Genomic DNA, 25,869 nt, shown 5'->3' with positions numbered 1-25,869 from the left:
GGCAGGTGAGACTTCAGTTCAATACCAAGGGTTACATATTACTGTAAAAGGAGAAAACAATTACAGAGATAATGGGAATGGCAGAGAGTTTGATTTTCTCTCTGTCTGTGGGTGTAATACAAAAAATAGTCTCTGCTGAGTCTTTGTTAACAACTTCATGTTAAGCTCCTTGAGCCTTTCTTCTGATTTTAGTCTCCAAGACATAAAATTGTCATGATCCTTTCTCATCATCTGCATCTTTTGTTTGAGGGCAACCATGCTATATTCCAAATGTGCGTAAACTTTGATTGCTGCCTCCTCAGTAAAGTGTTCTCATTGTAATTCCAGTGTATGCAGAACTCAGTATGACTGGGTGCACATCTACCAGGGTATATTAATAATAATTGCTAAATTATTTTCATTAATTAGCTCTGCCTGTCTGTTGTTTCCTGGGTGACAGATGTTTGGAGCAACAGTTCTCCAGTGCAGATCTTATTTCTGAAGAAGGGCCCCGACGCATGTTGTCTCTGACTCCAGCATCAGCACTTCTTAATATCTCTGAACGTATTCACGATTTGCTAATTTAATAAAACACTTCCCTGTTTATTGTCACCTTTCTTGAGATGTTTCACTTTGTACTTGAGCAATTTCATCAAAATGCATCCGTGAATTATTTCAATCTTTCTTTTCTTTCCAATCCTAGAGTTCTCTGCCATCAAAAGCCTAATAACATTTGTGTACACCTCTTGTTCTATCTGATCACTCATCTTTACTAATCTCACTTCAGAATCTTTATCACTTTGTAAGTCCATATGAAATGCAACTTAATTACCTTCTCAGAGAATTACAGGCTGTCTACAAACTGCATGTTCTTTTTTCCTTAAATAACCTGTTGAGAAATGTTATTACACACCTCTAGAGCAGGTGGGATTTGAACCTAGGTCACCTGCCTCAAAGGCAAGGACACTGCCACAGCAGCCTCTGGGATTATAAGATATGCTTGGGGGGGTGTTAGAGTTTCCATCCCTTCCACCAGTAGAATCATGGAATCCCTACAGTGTGGAAGCAGGCCATTTGGCCCATCGAGTCCACACCACCCTCTGATCAGCATCCCATCCAGACCCACCACCCCCCTACCCTATCTCTGTAACCCTGCATTTCCCACAGCTAATTTGTCCCACCTGCACATCTCTGGTCACGATGGGCAATTTTGCACGGCCAACCCCCCAACCTGTACGTGTTTGGACTGTACAATGTAATCAGGGCACCCGGAGGAAACCCACGCAGACACAGAGAGAATGTGCAAACTCCACACAGGCAGTCACCCAAGGGTGGAATTGAACCCCAGTCCCTGGTGCAGTGAGGCAGCAGTGCTCACTGCCGAGAGGAATTTGCAGCTCCAGTGTGAAATTCTAAGCACGAAAGAATTACTTGTTTTTCTCTCTCTCCCAATCTTTCAAGATTCAAATTGCTTGAATTATTTCTCACATATTGATTTGGTGGCATCCCCAGATGGAAATTGTAATATTCTGCCCGCTGTGCCGCTTTGCAATATGGTTTTTATCACTTTTTAGATGCACAGAACTCATAGGCAGGTTCTAACAGGATGTTCAAATGTAAAAAGGTCAGAAATCACACCTTCCCCTGCAACCGCAGGAAATGCTACACCTGTCCCCACACCTCCTCCCTCACCCCCATCCCAGGCCCCAAGATGACATTCCACATTAAGCAGAGGTTCACCTGCACATCTGCCAACGTGGTATACTGCATCCACTGTACCCGGTGCAGCTTCCTCTACATTGGGGAAACCAAGCGGAGGCTTGGGGACCGCTTTGCAGAACACCTCCGCTCAGTTCGCAACAAACAACTGCACCTCCCAGTCGCAAACCATTTCCACTCCCCCTCCCATTCTCTAGATGACATGTCCATCATGGGCCTCCTGCAGTGCCACAATGATGCCACCCGAAGGTTGCAGGAACAGCAACTCATATTTCCGCCTGGGAACCCTGCAGCCATATGGTATCAATGTGGACTTCACCAGTTTCAAAATCTCCCCTTCCCCTACTGCATCCCTAAACCAGCCCAGTTCGTCCCCTCCCCCCACTGCACCACACAACCAGCCCAGCTCTTCCCCCCCACCCACTGCATCCCAAAACCAGTCCAACCTGTCTCTGCCTCCCTAACCGGTTCTTCCTCTCACCCATCCCTTCCTCCCACCCCAAGCCGCACCCCCAGCCACCTACTAACCTCATCCCACCTCCTTGACCTGTCCGTCTTCCCTGGACTGACCTATCCCCTCCCTACCTCCCCACCTACACTCTCTCCACCTATCTTCTTTACTCTCCATCTTCAGTCCGCCTCCCCCTCTCTCCCTATTTATTCCAGTTCCCTCTCCCCATCCCCCTCTCTGATGAAGGGTCTAGGCCCGAAACGTCAGCTTTTGTGCTCCTGAGATGCTGCTTGGCCTGCTGTGTTCATCAAGCCTCACATTTTATTATCTTGGAATTCTCCAGCATCTGCAGTTCCCATTATCTCAGAAATCACAAGAGTCCAGGTTATAGACCAACAGGTTTATTTGAAAACAAAAGCTTTCAGTGCCTCAGTCCTCCTTCAGATGCTAATGAGAGAGGTAGTGTCAGACACAGAATTTATAAAAGATCAAAAGTTCACACCATTGATGAAGATGGCCTAAAAAAACTTAAGCTGCTGAATCTTTAATCAATTAAAAGGTTTAAATTGCTTAAAATGTATATTTAAATCCCGAATTCCTTTCAAGTCACAGTCCTGCAAGAACTAAAGGTTTTATCGGTGTAAAGAAGTGACATTTTAGGTCAGACAATGCGTGTTAGGTGTGAGGCCTTGTTTGGAATCTGTTTGTGTTTTAGTTTGGAGTCGGGTTAGTTTTATTTTTAAAGTAGGAATTTATAAAACGCTATATTTACTGACTGTCTATAAATTGTGTGTTTTTTGGACAAAATAGAATGCATATACAAATTCATCCCATAGATTCACTTGTGCGTGTGTGTGTGTGAGAGACAGAGAGAGTGAAATCGAGAGAGAAAGTGTGTATGTGAGACAGAGAGAGTGTGAAATAGAGAGAGGGAGAGAGACTGTGTGTGGGAGAAAGAGTCGGAGAGTGAGAGTGTGTGTGTGTGGGAGAAAGAGGTGGGGAGAGAGAGAATGTGTGTGAGGGGAAGAGAGAGTGTGTATGTGCACATGCATTTGCAAGAGAGAGTGTGAGTAGGAAGAGGCTGTGTGTGTACATGCGCATGGGACAGGGAGTGTGTGAGAGTGTGTGTGGGGGGGGGGGGAATGGGGAGAGAGAGAGTATGTGTGCGTACGTATGTGTGCAAGAAAGAGTGTGAGGTGGGAGAGAGTGTTTGTGTGTGTACATGCACATGGGAGAGCGACTGTGTGTGGGAGAGAATGTATGTTTGTGTGTGTGTGTGTGTGTGTGTGTGCGTGAGTGTGTGAGAGAATATGTGTGTGAGAGTTTGTGCGTGTGTCAGAGAGTTTGTGTGTGTCCGTCCATGCATGCACGCATGGAAGAGTGTGTGTGTGTGCGCGCGCGCGCGTGTGAGTGTGTGTGTGAGAGTTTGTGTGTGTGTGTGTGTGTGTGTGTGTACAGCGTGGGTGGGGACACCTGTAGTGTGACATGAACCCAAGATCCTGGTTGAGGCTGTCCTCATGGGTATCGAACTTGGTTGTCAGCCTCTGCTCAGTGGCTCTGTGTTGTTGTGTATCCTGAAGTCCGCCTTGGAGGGCGTTTATCCGAAGATCAGAGGCAGAATGTCTCTGACCCTGAAGTGTCCCTCACTGGGACGGAACATCCCTGTCTGGCGATTGTTGTGCGGTGTCCATTTATCTATTGTCATAGTGTCTGCATAGTTTCACCAATGTACCATGCCTCGGGCCAGCCCTGCCTGCAGCGTATGAGATAGACAGCATTGGCCGAGTCATGTGAGTATCTGCTGCGTATGTAGTGGGTGATGTTCCCATGTGTGAGGATAGTGTCCATGTCGATGATCTGACATGTCTTACAGAGGTTGCCATGGCAGGGTTGTGTGGTGCTGTGGTCGATATTGTCCTGAAGGCTGGGTAGTTTGCTGAGAACAATGGTCTGTTTAAGATTTGGCGATTGTTTGAAGGTGAGAAGTGGAGGCACGGGGAAGACCTTGGCAAGGTGCTCATCGTCATTGGTAATGTGTTGAAAGCTGTAAAGAACATGGTGTAGTTTTGCTGTTCCCACAAAGTACTGACCGATGAAGGGTACTCTAATAGATGTATCCCGGTCTGTCTCCTGAGGAGGTCATTACGTGTTTCTGCTGTGGCATGTGGAAACTGGTGATCGAGGAGTTGAGCATCATATCCTGTTCCTATGAGGGCATCCTGCAAAACCTTAAGGCGTCTGTCACGTTCCTCCTCATCCAAACTGATCCTGTGTTTGTCTAGGGATTGTCTGTAGGGGATGGCTGTTTTAATGTTTAGGGTAGAAGCCAGAGAAATGCAGCATTGTGAGGTTAGAGTGAGATACTGAGGTGTCTGTCCCTGATGGAGATGCATGTGTATATGAATGAGACTGATTGTAAAGAGTTGTCCATGGTAACTCTTGACAGTGGGATGAAACTTGATATCACTATGTAGTCGTTTTAGTGATTCCTCACCATGAGTCCAAAGGAAGAAAATGGTGTCAATATATCTGGTATTTGGCATTGGTCAGAAATTCTGTGCAGAAAAGAAGTATTTGAACTTCTGCATGAAAATGTTGGCATATTGGGGAGCAAATCTGGCTCCCATGGCTGTTCCATGTGTCCGGATGGAGAGCTGGTTGTTGGAGTCATTGCGGTCGAGGATGAAGCAGATGAGTTATAGGATGGAGTCGGAAAATTGGCAGCTGGTGGTATTCAGTACTGAGGCTGTTGCAGTGATGCCATCATCATGGAGAATGCTGGTGTAGATTGCCAAAATGTCCATTGTGACAAGGAATGTTCCTGGTTTGACTGGTCTGCGGGCATTGAGTTTCTGTAAAAAAATCTGTAGTGTTGCGACGGAAGGTGGCAGTTCCCTGTACAGTGGGTTTTAAGATGCCCTTGACATAGCCAGTGAGGTTCCCACACAGGGTCCCATTGCCTGATATGACAGGACGTCCAAGTGAGTTGGCTTTGACTATCTTCGGAAGGCAGTAGAAGTCCCCTACGCCACAAGTAAGTGGGATGAGGCTGCATGGGGTACTCTGAAGGAATAGAGCAAAAGTCTTGACTAGTCAGTTGGTGGGTGTGTTCTCTGATCAGATTGGCAGATAGTCATCTGTCATGTTCTTGGCTGTTCAGCTATTGGTGTACGTTCTATTCTGCATGACTTTGTCTGCTGATTCGATGACAATACTGTGATTGGTCTTGAGAGCACAGATGGTGTTGCCATCACCCCATTCCTCCCCTCGCCAACACACACACACAGAGGACTAAATTTGTATTTGCTGATACATTTTATTTTGTTCAAAAGCACACAATTTATAAACAGTCAGTCAATATAGCGTTTTATAAATTCCTACTTTAAAAAAAAACTAACCCGACTCCAAACTAAAACACAAACAGATTCCAAACAAGGCCTCACACCTAACATGCATTGTCTGACCTAAAATGTCACCTCTTCTTTACACCGATAAAACCTTTAGTTCTTGCAGGACTGTGACTTGAAAGGAATTCGTGGATTTACATACACATATTAATCAATGAAAACCTTCTAACTGATTAAAGATTCAGCAGCTTCTCAAGTTTGTTCAGTACATCCTCATCAATGTTGTGATCCTTTGGTCTTTTACTTATAAATTCTGCGTTTGATACTACTCTCTCATTAACACCTGGAGGAGGATCGAGGCTACAAAAGCTTGTTTTCAAATAGGCCTGCTGGACTATAACCTGGTATTATGTGATATCTGACCTTGTTAACTCCAGCCCCTCCATATCAAATGTATAAATATTAAATTTACTAAGGATCTGATCAATTGCCACCACTGGAATTAAATATGTGGAGCAGCGTCTGGGTCTCAGGCTTATTTTACATCAGTACTGAAGGTGAACTTCTACCTAATGGTTACAATTATTCATTCTGATGATAATAATTCATTATGCACTTGAATTTTAGCAGAACTGAAACCTAACCAATGCAAATTTGAGCACTGTTTTCTGCTAATGTTTAAAGTAGTCCCTATTATCCGTGAGGTTGGTTAGCTCAGTTGTTTAAATGATCAAAATATGATGTGGAATGACACCAATGATGAGGGTTCAATTGTCACACTTGCTGTGGTAGATGTGGGAGACCTGCCTGCCCCACAATTGGTGCAGAATGCTACATAATTAATTGCCTCTCCTAACAGAGGAAACAACAACTTTGGTCTGTTATGGTTATAACTATGGGGCCAGTTATCACCATCCCTTGAACTAATGGTGCTAAAACCTTCTTCTGAGAAATAACTTGGCCCAATAGGTTTTATTAATGTTATCTACAGGGCATACGTAAATATTATTGTCAGTACTTTTGGTTAAATAACCAGTTCTCCAGTCCATTTTTCTCCATCTGGAACAGTACAACTGTCCTCCAATCCTTGGGTATTATACAGCATGTGTCACATTCTGAAAACCATCTCAAACATCCTTGGTAACAAGTGTGGAGCTGGATGAACACAGCAGGCCAAGCAGCATCAGAGGAGCACGAAGGCTGATGTTTCGGGCAGAGATCCTCATTCAAATGTCCTTCTTGAGTTTCTTAATTAGTTGTGGAACATGTAGGTCTGGCTGTGTATATTTAATTCCTCACTGAAAGATTACAAAAGAATCTCTTTTCCATGATGTGTATTATAAGCCTTTTAGCTGAGGTTGGTTGGCTCGCCGAGCTGGTTTGTTGCTCTGCAGACGTTTCGTTACTGTGCTTGGTAACATCCTCAGTGAAGCCTCTGATGAAGCATCAGTATGTTTTTTCACTTAGCTTTTAAACTCTGGGGTCCACTGCAATGGATTGCCTCACTTCTGGGTTTCCTCCGTAGTGGAATGTATATGCGGTCGAGTTCAATGTGTTTATTAATGGCCTGCTTTGTGGAATGCCATGCTTCCAGGAATTCTCATGCTTGTCTCACATTGCAACGGACCCCAGAGTTTAAAAACCAGGCGGGAAAACACATCACCGCTTCATCAGAGGCTGCACTGTGGACGATACCAAGCACGGTAACGAAACGTCTACAGAACAACAAATCAGCTCGGTGAGCCAACCAACCTCAACACCCACAACCCGAGCTACAGATCTACTCCAAAACCTTAGGGGCCTTTTAGCCCACAAGACAGCAATTTGTATAGCATCTTTGTGGAAATTACATAAAAGATAGAACTCTGTGTTAAGAACTGTGAAAAAATGTCATACAGTACAGAAGGCAACTTTACCTGTCCAAGTTCTTTAAAAGAATTATTCATATGTTCTCAATCTCTTGTTCTTCCCTTGTATCTCTATGGATAATGTGTTTTATAAATCAGTCAAGGGTCATAGCATCACTGGCTAGGCCAGCATTTATTGCTCATTCCTAACTGCCTTTAAGAAGATGGTGGTAAGCTGCCTTCTTGAACTACTACAGTCATTGGGGTGTTGCCAAACCCAGAATGCTTAGGGAATTCCGAGATTTTGACCATTGTAAGTGAAGGAATGGTGATATATTATTTCGAAGTCGAGATGCTATATGGCCTCATGGGAAACCTGTAGGTCATGGTATTCCAGGCATCAGCTAACTGCCCTTGTCTTTATAGGTAGTAGAGGTCATGGATTTGGAAGATACTGTCAAAGTAACAAAGCTATTCTACTTTATGTTTCCATAGTTTCTTGTTTTTGGTATTACTCTAACTAAATTTTGGATAATACATAAATATGGATGTTTTTATTAATCTGAGTTTGCTTACATAGTATACATACACAGTCACAAACTGTTGACTGGTTTGTGTGTAAAAGAACCATTTAAATCTAGCTATTTACGCACTCAGGTCAAATTCAGACAAATCCACTAGATCACAACACAAAGCATATTTTTAATCTTTTCATGGTCACATCAGCAAACAACAGACTATTCTGAAGGATGAAACAGAAGTCTTTATAAGTCACATGACAACCACTTAAAGCACTTCCTACTGCAATCAAGTTTTGAACAAAAGCTTCATTGGAAATGTTGGAAAACAGTGTACAGAACAAGAAAAGGACAAACGACTTATATATGTAAATGCATGATCTTATAAATGCAAGGCACCTGAAAAGTCAGCACATCATTTCACAATTGACTTAATGGTTTAATGTACAGATAACAAACAAATTACTTCACGTTAAAATCAGAGTCGTATTTTTACATACATTGAAAAGCAAACAAGAAACCAAGAAGTTTATACAGTTAAACTGCAAAAGCAATTGATACCGTTTAAACACATAAATTCCCCTATGAAGAATAGAATAGGAAATTATTTTTGGCACGTCATTTACAATTTCAAACAATTGGTTTGTTATCTTTATTTTCTTACGTATTGATATTTTTCTGCTTTACTATCAGGTTTAATTGATAGTACTTCATGTTGCGTTTGCAAGCTTCATTTAGTGAGGTAAATGTCCAAATGAAATATTTAGAATTCCTAACTTTAGCAATTTCTATCAATCTTGTAAAGATAAATACTGTTCTATCAAAATGTAATTTTCATACATAATAGATTGTGTAAAGCTCAGTATTCAACTACATTAAGCATTTCACACTCTTGTCCTTGGTTTCTGTTTGAAAACAACTAACATTCTAAACTTAAAGTAACAAATTTATTGACATAAAATCATTACCATAAAGTTCAGAAACACTTCACTCTTCAGAGATCTCAAAAATAACCTCCCCTTTCTTCCAACATATATTTCAATTCTGTTCCTCACTCCAAAGAAAAAAAATTGCATTTCTTTAGCACCTTTTACAATCTCAGGACAGCCTAAAGTGCTTTATAGCCAATGGTGTATTTTAGAAACGTGATTTACCGTCATTACGAAGGGCATATAAAGTAAAATTTTCATGCAGCAACTTCCCTCAAATACCAAACAGCCCATAAACATATCATCAGACTATCTTAAGCTGTACAAACGAAAACACTGCAAAAGCCAGAGGTCAGAAATAAAAAGCAGCAAATGCTAATATGGTCACCAGTTTTGGCATCTGTGGAGACAGAAACTAAGTTAATATTTTATGTCAAACTTTCACCTGAATCAGAATCCAAAGAAGGGTTATCAACCTGAAACATTAACTTAGCTTCCCTCTGTATAGATGCTGTCTGGCCTACTGAGTATTCACAGCATTTTCGATTTCTGTTGGTTGAAAGATATATATTAATTAACATACTGGAAAGAGATCCCCAGCTCTTCTTTGAGGACTGCTATAGAATATTGAACCATAGCTTGAGAGAACAGACAGGGTTTTGCATTTACCAGTCATCCAAAAAGCTGAAATGTCAGTGCAGATTCCTGTGACACCACACTGAAGTATCACAGCATGAGTGAATATGCTCTCACCTCTGCAACAGTACTTGAACCTACCACTTTCAGGCTAAGAGCCAAAAGCACAACTACTGTATCAAGGCCAACAACCTACAGCCCACTGCTTCTGAGACTTCAGTGAGTTCTATTCACTATAATTAATTTATTTAATCTAATTAGCAATTTGTTACTTAAATTACTTCAGTAGTTTCTTATTTAATCCAGTTTGTCCAATATACATTGCACTTATGTATTACAGATTACCATTCCATTGTCTTAGAACTGTGTTTGATACCACTGACCAAATCTCTGAAGGCTGTTAAGAATATTTTCTATAATAACACCTCAAATGCAAAGCTGAGACTACCATAACCAAAAGGTACAAAAACCTCAGGAATCAGCCAAGGAGCTTATTAGCTAATTTACCTCTCCATCGCTCGAACACTTGTCAGATATGGTAATGTACTTAATTCTTCAGCTATTTTTTGTAAGAATTTTACCACTAACACAGTACTCAACTAATGTATTTTGTGTTGTAGAAAGTTTAATTTTAATCAGTGCCCTATGTACATTATTAGATTCAGAATAAGGCGCACAGTGCTCATCAACCAGCTAAAAACAGCAATTATATTCTTTTGAACAAAATTAATGAGTACTTGAGAAGATTAACTCTGAAAATAATTAATGTTTGTTTATTGTGAGAAAATACTCACATTGGAAAAAATGCAAAAGAAAATTGGAAGTATGGAGCATTTACATCAACTTGCATTTTTAAGTATTTTTCAAATTTAGGTTGGTTAAATTTATTATTTTTTTTAAAAATCAGTCACATTGTACAGTTTTAGTTAATTCAAACTGACCATAAATATTTACCATACAAGAAAAATTGTAACATTTTAGTTTAACAGCATGTTTTACTAAATTATTTCGAGCAAGATTCTGGTTAATGGGTCAAAGTTAGCATGTGGCAAATATTATGGTATGGCTCCATGAAACATGGCCTTTATTTGAAGTATTCATACAGAGTCTACTCTTCCCAATGCAAAAAACAACTAGACTTTGAAGCTTCATCCATTTTACATTCATACTTCTATATTGCAAGACCAAATTGTAATGTGGTAATGAACATTTAAATATTCTCTAGTTAGCACAAGGGCTTTGTTATGCTTCAGTTACAACAGCCAAAAGGAAAAAGTTAGATTTAATAAAAAGCATTCCTTTATATACCAGCTACCAGCTTCAGAGAGGGCAGTATCAAAATTGGGAAATTGCAAGTTGTGATTTCAACCTGCTGCCTATGTATCCTATGTTGCTTCTACAGCTGTCAGTTCTGAGCGGTCTTGGAGAGTCGAGAACTCTATTACTTAAATCAGAGTTCCACTGCAAAATTGGGTTAATTTAGTAAAGTTTTTGCTGATCAAGGTTGCTTGAGTTAAAAAGAATACAGCTAACTGTAGATCAAAATATCTGACTCAACAGTTCAGTCCTTTATTGAACACTACAAAGCAGTCAAGAGAGTGCCTCAAAAGAACCTTTCAATTACGATTTTCCCTTGCTGCTGTCATGTGCTGGCCTCCACTGACCTGTAACCCACAAGTCTCAATTTAAGGACTCTTCTCCCTCATTGTTTGACCCACAATCTCTTCCTTTCTCCTGCAGACTGTTGGTCTAATTCTCACCTCCCTTTCCCAACTCCCAATATTTTCTTAACATCAGGTAGTGTCTCCTATGGTCCACAGCTGAATTCTGCCACTTGTCATGCAAGAAACAGAATTAAGCTCAACTCAATGGGACCTCCACTTGCCTGCATTTTTGCTTCCCCCTCTAGCCTGCTAATTTACACTCAATTAATTCATTTTTTGAGCAGTCTAGCAGTGGGAATATATGGAAGCAGTGAACAAAGTATAGCTAACCTAATCCATCTTTGTATTAGCTACCAAAAAATAATGCCAACATATTTATTTGTTTAATCCATTATGCTTGGTATAATTCAAATATAGAGATCAAACAAGAAACAAAGAAACACTAGAAATTATAAATAAGATCAGTAAATGCTGGAAATATTTGGCAGGTCCAGCAGCATCTCACAACTGCGTTGTGAGAAGCAAACACAAGATAGAGAAATAGAGTTAATGCTTTAAGTTGAATAGCAGCATTCTTCAGAACTGACAGCAGGTAGAATCGTGATGGGTTTTGGGCCATTGAAAGGAGGGAAGGAGACAGAAGATCAAAAGGGAAGGACTGACGAAGAGGGTGACAGAGATTAAATGACAAAGATGCGGTGCAGCAAAAGGCACAGGGAATGATAGTGAATCTAACAAAAGAAATTGTCCAAAGTGAGTTTAATTGCCGGAATAATGCCCTGTTTGAAATCAATAACATAAAACAAAATTCACGTTGACACATGGCAGAAGAATAAAGTTCATGGTCTGAAATTGCAGAACTCAATGCTGAGTGCAGAAATTCCTAAACAAAAAATGAGACGCTGTTCCTTGAGGTTCTACCAAGTTCCACTGGACCACTGCAGCAGGCCAAGGACAAATTCAGATGGAACAAGTGGTGAATTAAATGGTAAGCATTCATTTATGGAAGCTCAGGATCATGTTTATGGATCGAGTGCTCTGCAAAGTGGTCAGTGCAGTCTGAGATTGCTTCTCACAATGCAGTTTACAGTGGCAGGAGCAAACACAGTTGTCTGAACTGAAAGAAACAAGTAAGTTGCTACTTCCCCCAGAAGGAGGGTTTGGGGCATTAGATAGAGAGAAGATGTAAAAAAAAGGCTTTGTACTTCCTGTGACTGCAAGGCAAGTGCCTTGATTGTGGACCATTGTGCCCCTGGAGGTAGCAAAAATAACAGAGGCTGATTTTTTTTGATTCAACAGCTGATGTGATTGGAATTGAAGACAAGGGGAAACCTGACATTGGTGTAGGAAGGAGAGGAAGAGGTGAGAGCAGAAAGTCAGGAAATAGGCTGGACACAGACGAGGGGCCTGTCCAACACAGTGATGGGGAATGCATTGGAATGGATACATGTAATTTGGCAGTCCCTTAATGAGTAACATATTAATTCTTAGGAGGGCAGTACTCAGGCTTTCTTTAATGTTGTTCCAATCACAGATACATTTCAGATTGACTTAAGCTTCCTTCTTCATTAGAGGAATATCATTCACTGATCCTAGTGCAGACAAAAAATGTCCACAGTCTTGCTGATGTACTAATAAAAAGACTGCACTCAGTTTCCAGTATCGTAAGTGGTGCCTATATTTCTAAACAGATGTAAGAGTATGAGAAAGAAACTAGTCAGCTGAAAGTTGCACTATTGTCAGAGATGGTCATTATTCCTTAAATTTATGCTAATTATTACATGAACATTTTTAGCAATAATTGATTTCCAGAAAAACAATCTTTATTCATCCATGGGACATGGGCATCACTGGCTAGGCCCAGCATTTATTGCCCATGCCTAATGGACCCTAGGGAAATTAAGAATGAACCATATTGTAATGGATCTGGAGTCACACGTACGTAATAGCTGCAGATTTCCACTCCTAAAGGGCCACATGGGTTTTTACAGCGATCGACATTGGTTACATGGCCACTACTAGGATAGCTGTTTTGTCAGATTTTCACTGCATCCAAATTTCACCATCTACAGGGATTTGGACCTAAGTCCTCAGAACACTAAACTGGGATTACTGGTCAAGTGTCATTACCACCACACCACTGCATCCACCTAATGGCCTTTCTTTTGGTGACATCAGGGCAATAGTCATGTACTTCACTGCTTTTTTAAATGCCTGAGCAAGCCATTCAAGTCAAGGATACTCAAGGATGGCCTTGTCATAATGTGCACATCCCATCAAAATAATTTTTAAAAAATAGGCTAATGAAACATGGCAGCGAGCACTGTTGTTACAGTTATCCTAACTGTTTACAAATTACTACCGTGTTCTAGGATTTAATTTTGACTTTCGCCATTTGAAAGCTAAATATCAGATGAAACTCTGAAACCAAAAGGCTTCATCACGAATGATCTTAAAAGTACAAACTATTTTGCAGGCAATTTTTTTTTTGCCAGCAAGAAATAGAACAAAAAGTTCATGTACATAAATATATCTAGCAATAAAGACAGCAGGGCGTTCCTTCATTGATTTGTTTTCTATTTACCATTAGTTGCTGTATCGTATTCTGTAGAAGTATTCCTTAATTTCAGCATCACTGAAGACATCGTGCCCCTTGTTCAGACGTCTGACTGTGCTTAAAGAGATGGCTTCTTTGAGCTTTTGTTTGATAACTGTCAATGGTCCTTGTCTGCTTCCTACAGGCTGCCCTAACAGCAGTACATTGCAAGCATGTCTGCTACGTTCAAATAAGGCTGCTGAAACAAAACATATGATACCGTTTTATTTTTCTGTCAGGAACATTAATAATAATTCCACGCCATCAAAATGACAATCCAGTAAAGGCTGTCAATAGCAGACAGGTGATAATTACATTCGCTTTAAATTCATACATTTCTCCACCTTTTTGTCCTATTTTAGGCGTTGAGATTCACTCAACTTAAAAATAGATTGTTAAGGACTATTTCTATGGTGTATTACCGGCAGAATGTGGCTGACAGAAGGTATGAAGGTCATTTTAACATCACCAGTCTTCAGGAAAAGTGCAGATATCATTTTACAATATTGCCCTCTAGATGTCTCAAGGTTGGAACTACCCTCGACATTTCTGCAGACCAGGGTTATGGCAAAACAAAGTAACTCTCGCTCTTTGTAATGGTTATTTCAACAATCTTTAAGGATTTGGGCTGTGTAATGACGATACATTGCAACTGAGAGAAGAGTGGTGAGAGAAATGAAGTTGGGAAAAAATGATAAGATAAAGAAGCATGTTTTTGGGAGAGGGTGGTGGCAAGGGGGGGCATGTAGACTAAAACTGTGTATACTGAAATCTGTTCCACTTTCTGTTCAAGAATTCCCATAAATTCACTTTCAAGGACGTTGGGCTATGCTGATGATGGACAATTCACAGCCTGAATGGAAATACATGTCACATCCACTAACAAGGATTGAATAATATTCATGTATGATAATTAGAATTTATGTTGGTCCAGTCCTCGCACTGGCAAATTTCATGAACATCAGGTGAATGCAACATAATCATTGTTAGTCAGAAAATTCAATCGGGGCCTTCTTTTAAATGAGAAGTTTTCAATACTGTTCCTGCTAGTTCACAATTTCATCAATAAGGAGAGTTTTACAATTGGCAGGTGCAATTCAATAATCAAATATCAAGTCCCACAGCGAAAAGAAAATGCACCAAACGGGTTTCAATTGAGCTAACAGAAATCTGATGTTAGAGTAACTGAAATGGAAGTAGTAAGATTGCTGAGCTCTATGATAGCTGGTGAAGATACAGGAGGTTCACAGAGGATGTCAAAAAATCTAATTATCAAAAAGCGAGAAGTGATTTGTTGAAACATCTATGATTAACAGGCAAACAGGTTCTTAAGTTGCATTGATCATGAAATAAAGTACAAGACACAAAATGTGATATTGAACCCGAACAGAATAACAATTATTTGTACAATCCTTTGCCTTCATGGATACAATATTAAGAAGGGCATTAGAAAAGATGCAGTAATTGGCAATCTGATATTCGCCGCCACACATCTGGCCTACAGAGATAGGTAGAAGCAAGTTATTCATAGTTGGAAAGAGGATTCTGACAGTCAAACGCATTGATGTATAAAAGTTTTTTGTTTAAGTGCATTGACAAGGTGAACAAGACAAACTGTTGTCATGACACGGTTTCAGAATGTTGAAACATTTCTGGACATATTCTACGTGTAATTAGGAGTCTTTTTTTTAAAGTTATAAAGCCAAAATGATGACTTTGGATATAAAATTCACTGCCCAACTGACAGAGTTCTGTGTAGACCCATAGAATGACATGCCCAGTGGAGCCAGTAATTTCTTTTTCTTCTGAACCGGCCTCCAAGGTCCGTGTGCAGCAGTAACTTCCGGAAGTGGAAGTCAATGTTGCGTTGTGTGGAACTTTGTGTGGAACAGTAGCCTGGCTACTGTTCTATCAAGGTCACAGTTTAGAGGACAGCCATTAAACACCAGTGCACTGCTGGAAAGAAAATAACATCAGCCAGCCACTGTCAAAACAAAACCAAGGCAAATAACTTTCAATCAACCTGCAGTACCAACGTCCACACAACCATAACCATCCGAATGGCCACAATATTCTACTGTCAGGTCTGCCCAGGATTGAAGTCGCATAAAATGACTAAGTCATGCAAGGTTTTTGAGAAGATTTGTGGCTCGAGAAGTTGTTGCAGTTGTTGACTTGCTCGCTGAGCTGGGAATTTTGTTCACAGACATTTTGACACCATACTAGGTAACATCATCAGTCTGCCTCCAGTAAAGTGTTGGTGTTCTGCCGGTTTGCTTTTTATGTGTTTCAGTTTGCTGGGGTGGGTGGCATCACTTTCAGATTTGTTTCTTAGCAGTTAGTATATGGGGTCTAGCTCTACATGCTTGTTAATGGAGTTTCAGTTTGAGTGCCAGGCCTCAAAGAATTCTCGTGCATGTCTTTGCTTGGCTTGTCCTAGGATGGCTACATTGTCCCAGTCAAATTGTGTCCTTCTTTGTCCAAGTGTATTGAAATGAGTGATAGTTAGTCACGTCTCTTGGTAGCTCATCGGTGCTCTTGAATCCCGATGGCTAGTTTCCTTCTGGTTTGCCCTATGTAATGGTTTTGGCAGTCTTTGCATGATATCTTGTAAATAATGTTGGTTCTGTTAGTTGTGGCTATCAGATCCTTTACTCTCGTCAGTAGCTATCATAGCATAGCTGTCGGTTTGTAGGCTACTATGATTCCTAGGGGGTGTAATAATCTGGTGGTCATTTCAGATATGCCCTTAATGTATGGTAGGATGACTAGTGTCCTGAAAAGCATAGTTCACCGGTACCTACACAACAGGTAGGCACAACACGTCCAGAGACACAAGTCACCCTACCATAGATTAAGGACATATGTGAAACGACTACCAGTTTACTCTGCCCCCTAGGAATCACAGTAGCCCACAAACTGACAACTACACTAGGCTAGCTACTGACGAGCATCAAGGATCCGACAACCACAACTAACAGAACCAACATTATTTACAAGACACGTGCAAAGACTGCCAAAAACATTACATACGGCAAACAAGAAGGAAACCAGCCATCAGGATTTACAAGTACCAACTAGCAACCAAGCAACATGGCCAACTAGCACTCATTTCAATACACACTGACAAGGACGGTCACCAACTTGACTGAGACAATGTAGCCATCCTAGGACAAGCCAAGCAAAGACACGCATGAGAATTTCTGGTGGCCTGGCACTCAAACCAAGAACTCCATTAACAAACATGTAGAACTGGACCCCATAAACCAACCACGAAGAAGGAAATCCAAAAGTGATGCCACCCACCCCAGTAAACCGAGATACACAAATAGTAAACGGGACAGAACACCGATGCTTCACCAGAGGCACATTGATGATTTTACCCAATATGGTGTTGAAATGTCTGTGAGCAAACTTATGAGCTCAGCGAGCAAGTCACCAGACGGACAACTAAATGGTTCTCAACTGACATTAAATAACTGAGGAAGAATTTAGGTGAAACAGGAAGTTGCACAGTCTATATACACACACAACTATAAGTTGGAGTAATTACATGCTTTCATAAAGACAGTAAATCCAAGGTACTGAGACAAAGATAACACATAACAGCACATGTTATACAAATACAAATTGAGATGCTTGCATAGAGACCTACAATCAAGTAACCTGTGAAGTGTGAAGTACCAAAGCATAGCCATGTATTAAATCCTATGGCAAAGTAATATAACGAAGTTATAGCTATTGGAATGAGGTCAGCCAAATAGACATAATAGAATGAGTTCCCTGATTGGACTAGGTTAATGGCACGAATCAGGGATTCTGTTCACTCTGGGAGCCAGGTCTGACCCAGCCAGGTCAGCATCATGTACTATGCTTGTGTAAATAATGGGTGATTTGGTAACAGGAGTCATCTCAAAAGTATAGCTACCTATCAAACATGAAAACGGAGTTTTAAACATAAAGCTATTTTGGGAGATAATTGCATTCCTGTGAAAGTTCAGTCTAAGGTAGACTGAAGAGACTCCCTTTTATCAATGAGGGAGCTAAAGCCTGGAATGTGGTTGAATAAAATGTATTGTGCAGGCCCAATGACAATTGATAAAGGAGTCTGAAAAACATCATGATCAGCTGAAAGTTATCGATGCACTTATCTCAAAGTCACATGATTAACTTGGTTGGATGTGTAAGTAATCAATTAAAAATACAATTGGTTTGTAACAGCCAAAGGCAGGAGAAAAGCAAGTGTATAAAAAAATGTATGTTTCCTTTTGTTCAGTGCAGAAAACTTTGGACTGGTCAGAGGCTCTTTCCTTATCATATAAAACAATAAACTGATGCTAGACCTGCGTGTTGAGTGACTCACTTCATCATTTCACCCCAACACTACTATCTACTCTTCACCAACTCAGAGACCCACTTTTTTCTGTATATTTTTTCTCACTTTTCTTTTCTGTGGACTCACTTTTTATTCATAGTCTGTCTGTATGTGTGTTATCTTTTTATTTTTTCCTCTGTTCAGTAACTAATAAACTCACTCTTTTGTTACCTTAAGCAAGTCTGGTTAAAATGATTTCTTTTAAAACATAACTTTGTTGATTTGGGAGAAAGGTATCCTGAGGGATGGGTCCCTTTTCAAATTAACCTTGTTAAAAGCAATCAAGGGGGTGAATGAATAAAGGAGGGGGAGCAAATAAAGAAAGAAGGGGAGTGAATTCCGGTCTCCTTGCTCAGGAGCTTCACAATTTGCTGTGTGCAGTCTGGAATCATAACAAATTGAGAAACCTTGTCTGGGAACTGGTTGTGAACCTGTTCACAGTTGCCAAGAAACAATAAGACAGAAATGAAGCTCATAAGCAGGAAGGTAAAAGAATATTGAAACAAATAAATACAGATGCAGTAAATTTGAAACAAAAACAGAAATTGCTGCAAGAACTCAGCAGATCTAGCAGCATCAGTATTTCAAATCTAGTGATCCTTCTTCAGAACTCCAGTTCTGAAAATGTTAGTTCTGCTATCTCTCCCCAAGTGCTGTCAAACCTGCTGAGATCCTCCAGCAATTTCCATTTTTGTTTAAGGCAAATGGATAGATTTAGACTCATTGTTTCATATGGGACAATGCCTGTTTGTGCCAGAACAGAGATGGTCACTTAAGGACAAATTTTAAACAGGTAGTATGGGGAAACAAAATATTTTGAGGAACGGAGATGTCTTAGCTGGAGTTATAACTTCTCTCATTTGAGTGAAGTGGTTCTGTAAGGTAAAGGGTAACATTTATATGAACTAGGTTTCATATGCTGACTTGTATCAGTACCACTTATTGTTCTCAACTATCCTTTTTTTCTTAAAAACAACTTTGCTCAGACAATAATAAAGGCCCTGTGATTTGATAGTAATGTGGATCTTCACTGTAAATATTAATGGAATGAGATCAGGAACAGGAACTAGATTTATCCTTCTCTAATTTGAAGCACTGCAGGCAATGATAGGACTCCTGCTGCTATTATGGCTGAATCTGTTCAATTGTTTTGATAACTGGACAGAACCTTTCAGTCTGTTATATGTCAGCTATGCCATAACCAATGCAGTTCTTGTGGGAACTGTCAAATCACTATACATTTGAAGACATACACTAACATTTTCATGAAGCAAAGATTACTAGTTTTATATCCAATTTATTCTTGGTCTTTTCAAGTAGTCAAATGAAACAAAGTATACTGTACTGAGTATCTGTTAAGGAACGATAGTGAGTAATTTTATTCAATATGGTGAAAAACAACTTACTGGTAAAGGAGAGCACATTTTCAGTAGTGTTTTTTAGCTCCAGAATTATGTATGGATGTGATGGATGAACCATATAGAGATAATGTCTATTCTCAGTTAAATCTTCTGGCACCTGAGTAATAAAAAAATTGATTAAAACATACTGTATCCATAAAATATTTTGAGAGAAAATAATAATATTCAAAACAGGAGGTCAGACCAATTGGCCCATTTGAAGGAAAACATCAGCACAGATCTGGCAGATTCCCCCCTGCAGTAGGGGTGAAAAAGGAGGTGGACAGGTTTCCTATTGAGGCTTAAGCCAGGCTGCAGACTGGAGGCAGACTCTTAGCAGAAGCTGGTATGCCGAGGTCACCCTTAAATCTCCCCTCTTCCAATAACACTAGTGCCATTGCACTTGCAGTACACTGCCTTATTTAGGAGCTCCCCTCCACGATGACAGTCATACAGCCTTGACGTCACTCATATTATACAGCAGGCTTGTTCATTCCCCATGCCATATGATATTATTAATTTGCTTAACTTTTTGCCTATACTTCCGAAATTCAGAGGGCCGTGGTGAGCAGCCTTCATGGACCACAGCAGTCTACCTGGTCAAGGTAGACCCACAATTCCATTAAGGATGGAGTTTCAGAATTTTGACCTAGCAACGTTGGAGCAATGATGACATATTTTCAAATTTGGGTGGTCAGTATCTTAAATGGGAACTTGGAGAGGGGGGTTTTCCCACGTACCTACTACCTAAACACGTACGCTTGGAGAACTTTGGAAGTGCAGTGGTACACGCTGCAGTTGCTCAGAATCGGTGATGGAGGGGGTGAAAGTTTGTGGATATGATGCCAATGAAGTGAGCTGTTTTGTGCTGGATGGTGTCAAGCTTCTTATAGAGTGTTGGAGCTGCACTTATCTACACAAGTAGGGTTTCTGTGTCAGTACTAGAGATAAAGCATCAGTAGACAAAAAAATGCATCTGAAAAGTACAAAAGATCATTAAACAAGGGCAATGTAAGCTACTTACCCTGTCAATGTGAAGACTGAGCTTATGAAGAAATTAGGAGCTTATCTGATTGTGGGTATTCCAGTTTAAACATCATTAGCTGCTTTATCAATGACCTTCCCGCCATTAGACGGTCAGAGGCAGGTTTAGCATAGAAGCAGGAGGTCCCCATATGCAGCAAGACCTGGACAACATTCAGGCTTAAGCTGCTAAATGACAAGTGGCATTGACACTGGGCAAGTACCAGGTAATGACTATTCATACCAATAGAGGATCTAAGTATCTCATCTTTTCCATTCATTCGCACCACCTTCACTGACTCAGCTCCACCTGATTGTCAACACTCTGCAGCAATACCATTGACAAGAAACTGAACTTGACCTGCCATATGAACACAATGGCAACAAGAACAAGTCAGAGGGTGAGAATTCCTAACTGCATTGAGAGTGGACCAGCTCCTCAGTGGTTCAAGACGTTGCCTCATCTTCTTCAGGGTAATTATAGATGGGTAATAAATGGCCCGATTGGTGAAACCCACATCCTATGTACAAATAAATAGGCAGAACCTTCTTTTTCTTCTGTTCCATTACTTATAAATTGTTCATTGCACATAGTATACTATTCACCACATCAGCACCTGGTAGTATTACTAACTCTACAAGTAATGCATCCAATAAAATAAAGTACTACCAATGGTAAACACATATAGCACAAGGAAATAAATCCTGATCTTAATAGCTGTGCTACAATGAGAAATATAAAGCTGACTTGTTATTTCGGTCTCGATTTTTCAGGACTGCTCTAAACGAGGAACACTTTTTGCTAAAGGGTCAGACAGTACTTGATGCAGTATTGCTCTATGAATAATTCCAAGAATAAAAACATACTACATTTGCCAACTATAAAACATCAGTTTTAATCTTTCACCAGCAGATTTGTATCTAGAGGTTGAATGAAAATATTATGGGTAACTAAATGTTGTGTCAATTTATACCATTCACATTAGCATTCATTTAATCAGTCTTTGAATTTATTTTCTTACTTTAATAAAACACACCCTTCAGTAAAAAATCCAAACAGCACAAAAATATTCCTTTTACTACTATCAAGTAACTGACTTACAGAGCCATTGACTTGTATTGGAAGTTCACCCCAGAAAAGGAAAGCTGTTTGCGATACGGTGTTGATAGAGGATGGTTTGGGGCAGTTTTTGCTGCATATTAAATCCTCTTCCCATAGAATCTTTCCATTTTTACCATCAACAATAGTAACCTAGAGAACAAATCAGTATCATGTTTGTATGATTCCCAGCAAATCTGAGTGAAAGTGGTCTTATGTTGTGATAAAGCTGTACATCATTTGAAATTTGGTTTGTAAAGAAGAGGCAAAATACATTTGTGGCTTCAGTTCTAGGAGGAAAATGTTTTATTTTAGGTGGTCAGAAAGTCATTTGGAATAGTGAACTAAATACCTAATTTCCAGCAAGGCCAAAGGGTCTGTTTCAGTGCTGTATGATTCTATAAGGCATTTGACTTGTGCTTAGCAGGCTACCTATTCATTGACAAAGTTTTTACAAAGTTGAACTTTTATAACATTAAAAGTACAGACTATTTTCTTTATAGTTCAGTTCAGAATCAGATTTCAATTCACCCAGCAGAAAGGCAGGTTAGATTGTGAAGTCTCCGAACTGTGAGAGATCATGCAAAGGTTTCCAAGCTACCAAAGCTGAAATGAATCCATTTCACTGGAACTGGAGTCATCATTCTGGGCCATCAAAATTGGATAGTGTCAGTAAGAAACTAAAGTGTTAAGATAGGAGAGCACTTCATTGGGATTGAGTGCATATAAAGGATATTGCTTGGAAAAAGTTTGAAATTGTATTTTGCTGTTTATGCTAAGCTCTTTCTAAACTGCCTTTTCTCCCTTTTGTGTAATGAACTTGTGGTCTTTTGTTAAAGAACATTGGCAGCCTTTATGAATACATTCTGGTATTGCCAGAGATGGTGGCAGCAGCTTTCAAGAAGCATTTACATGAATACATAAATAGGAAGGGAATAGAGGATTACGGATCCTGTAAATGAAGACAGTTTTAGTATGAAAGGGCAAAATGTGGCCACCCAGGCTTGGAGGACCGAAAGGCCTGTTCCTGTGCTGTATTGTTCTTTATTTAGCCACCACAGTAACCCATTGGAAAAATTAAATGTATAATCTATCAAACTAGATTTCACTACAGGATTTGACCTGTCCAGTACTACCACCAGATGGGGACTAAAACAAGATTAACATTGAATTACTTACTTATACATTTTACTTAGGTGCTGTTTTCTAATGGGGTGCTAAAGGTTCCTTTACATTTCAGAAGAAAAATATGAAGTTTAGACGGGAAAAATTCTATTAGCATCCATTTTTGTTCTTCTGACAGGAGAGACAGTAAGCCCCCATCTACTCCAACCCATGGCAACATGACTCAATCATGTTGAGTTGTGTCTCTATGGCTCAGTTGATCGTCATTCATGTATTTCAATATAAGGAAAAACTTAGGACCTGTCCAGCCAACCCGTTGTATGGTCAATTAATATCAAACGATTTGGAGTTCCCGATACAGGATAAAGTTTATTTTTAGACACTTTCTTAGACAATTCTAAATAAAGTAGCCCTTATGGAGGTACTTATGGTATCAAACCTTCTTTCTGTTCTTTTCAATGAAATCTTCAATTAGGAAATCAAAAACATCATCAGCGTTGAAGTAACCAGACACTGGTGCTCTGAAATTAAAGTTACATTGTATATTTTTAAAAAATAATTTGTAATAAATGCTGCACATTAAAGTTGTTTCTAGTAAAACCAATCCATTTTCATTCAGTAAACCCAAGGAAGCTCAATTAAAAAATAATATGTAACAGCAACTGTATTATTTTCCCACAAAAAACATTTGGAAAAAGGTTTTGTTTCAGTGCATGACCTTCAGACGTAATTTTAACACATTTTTGAAAAACAGGTGCTCATTCAAAAGATAGCCAAAATTCAAATAAACTAATAGTAGATGCTTTCTCAAAGACAGTAAGCAAGAATGCGTTATTTATCAGTTTCAGCAATTAGTGAACATCTTCCATCCGCTGTGCTAGGCTCCCATTCACCTCTGAAAAGTGGGTGACTGGCATAAATTGAAGTACGAATATAGGAATAAAAGGACAGTCGGGCAAGTCTGTAAATAGAACGCTGAAGGGTCAAACTTTCACCAGCATGAGAAGCATGTTACCAGTTTGTTCAAATCAAACATAGTAGCCTCCATCAGAGTAATGGATAACAGATTTGCATATTTAAAAAGAAATCTTACTTATATTGAGTATGTCTCATTGTAATTATTGCTCTGCACATTCGTCCATTGTGAACTAAAGCAACTTAGCAATTTGGATGTGCTTATTTGTTCCTTTTTTGAAGAAATTGCAGGGGCAAGTGGGGGATGGTCCAAAAGTGGTGGCATGATGATATGTCACCAGACTAGTAACCCAGAGCTGAAACCAATGCTCTATGGCCAGGGGTTCAGATTGCACCATGGCAGCTGGTGGTATGTAAATATGATGAATCAAATCTGGAATTAACTTTAGGCTGAACATTACAATAGGTTAGGTACTCTGCTCACCACCTTCCCTTGAGTTCACCCAAAATTAGAGGGAGGGCGATTGCCAAAATCAGCTGTCCATGGAAATAGGTAATTAAGGGTTACGTGAGCTTGTTACCTTGCCTTTGCCATAACACTGTTGGTGTGGGTGAGAATAGGCGGGTTGTGTTTTTTTCAAGAAAAAGTTTTTTTTAAAAGAGTGCGAAGGAAGATGGGTACTATCTTTGAAAGGTGAGCCCTCTGAATTAGCCTATTAAACCTTCATTTGCAAGGGCTAGTAGTGTTGGGCCACAAACGCTAGCCTTACCAGCAATGTTCATATCCCATGGAAGAATTAAACCTGTGACCAGAAACATGGTAGAAGGTAAATTATATAGGACATCCCCTTTGTCTTGTCAAACAATCCCATCTGGATCAGATATGTGCCCACATTACATCATTCTACAGGCACATGTTTGAACAATACAATGAAATGTACAAAACTCTCACAGGGATCAACAGGGTAGAGTCAGAAAGGATGGTACCCCTAGTTGTGGGACCTAGAACCTTGGGACACAGTTCCAGGCCATTTAGGGCTGAGACTTGGAGAATATCTTCACCAAGTATGTTCTAAATCTTTGGAATTCTCTATCCCAGAGGCTGTGGATTCTCAATCAGTGAACCCATTCAACAGAGAGATTGATAGATTCCACAACAGTAGAGCAGTAAAATGGGACTGCGGAATAAGATCAGACATGAACTAGCCAGATGAATGGTGGTGCAGACTCAACGGGCTGAATCGCATATTCCTCCTATTTCCATTGTGAAATGAAATTACCGTATGCAGGAAGTGCATGGTGCCCACTTAAATGAGACCAATGATTTGAAGGTGGGTAGGCCCTATGTACATTTTTAAACAGATTACTGACCCTAAGTATCTAGTAAATCTAGAGAAAGAAGCAGCACTGCCTCAGCCATAGATTTAACAACCACGAACCCTTGCATTTGAGATATATTATGGAGCCACTGTGTCTGCAGGTTTTGTCCATCCAAAAGCTCAACCCTGTCCTCTGTACTGATTAACAGTCTTCCAGCATTCTTTCCTTGTACATGGACTGCCTGAAGATATTTCGCTGTTCTGGAACTGCATGAGAGAAATAACAAGAGAAAAATATTATAAAAGATTAACAAATCAGGCCATTTTGTGTTCTTTACACTACCCATGGGTTTTATCAATACCACCAAATTGTACAATGTGAAAATACATTAAGCAAGATTTTTGATATTTGTCAAATAAATGTTAATTTCTCCAAGAAATTCCAAGGTAACCAAACTGCTGATATAAATTGAAAGTTTCATTTTTAAAGATAATGTAGTCATTTATTTGCAGAAATATACAGGTAAACGTACTTATGGACTTGAATCATTTTCGATGTTGGATCAGTCTTTTTCTCCCACTCAGAATCTGATCTGAGAACGTCTGTGTTTAGTTTGTCTGCTGTAAGTGACATTCCAGTTGCTTGTAAATAAATATCTTTCAGTGCCACTCCTTGCACGGTTCCTGTAGTTTAGGAAAATAATTCCATTTACTATTTTTTCCATATTGAACCTTTACCTGCTTAGAAACCAAAAGTAGACGAAGAGTAAGGAGAAGTCGTCCATCTCTTTCAATTAGTCAGAACATGAGCTGTAATTAAAAAAATCAATATTATTACAAATAAATTTCTCAGAAAAAAGCCATTCAGCCAAACCTATCACCATCCAAATATTGCTTCACATTTTTATCTTCTCATGCCAAGCACTT

General features: G+C 39.8%; 1 protein-coding gene across 3 annotated transcripts in view; it reads right to left on the bottom strand.

Annotated features, from left to right (window-relative positions):
* Nucleotides 1-5,468: 5,468 nt before the first annotated feature.
* The window catches only part of fam234a (family with sequence similarity 234 member A), a 40,012-nt gene continuing 19,611 nt past the window's right edge, over nt 5,469-25,869 (bottom strand). Inside the window, exons 7-13 of one of the 3 annotated variants that reach the window (XM_048552005.2) lie at nt 25,476-25,626; nt 25,063-25,209; nt 23,148-23,229; nt 21,587-21,736; nt 19,468-19,579; nt 13,675-13,885; nt 5,469-6,794 (exon numbers count right to left, since the gene is read on the bottom strand). In XM_048552005.2, the coding sequence (XP_048407962.1) occupies nt 13,677-13,885; nt 19,468-19,579; nt 21,587-21,736; nt 23,148-23,229; nt 25,063-25,209; nt 25,476-25,626 (851 nt within the window). In that variant the 3' untranslated portion in view covers nt 5,469-6,794; nt 13,675-13,676. Of the gene's footprint in view, nt 6,795-8,025; nt 13,886-19,467; nt 19,580-21,586; nt 21,737-23,147; nt 23,230-25,062; nt 25,210-25,475; nt 25,627-25,869 lie in introns of those variants that run through there. The other 2 variants (XM_048552004.2, XM_048552006.2) reach the window with 2 other exon arrangements.

The sequence above is a fragment of the Stegostoma tigrinum genome, chromosome 23, assembly GCF_030684315.1.
Source record: "Stegostoma tigrinum isolate sSteTig4 chromosome 23, sSteTig4.hap1, whole genome shotgun sequence".
In the NCBI taxonomy this organism is placed as follows: Eukaryota; Metazoa; Chordata; class Chondrichthyes; order Orectolobiformes; family Stegostomatidae; genus Stegostoma; species Stegostoma tigrinum.
This window is presented reverse-complemented; position numbering and strand designations above follow the sequence as displayed.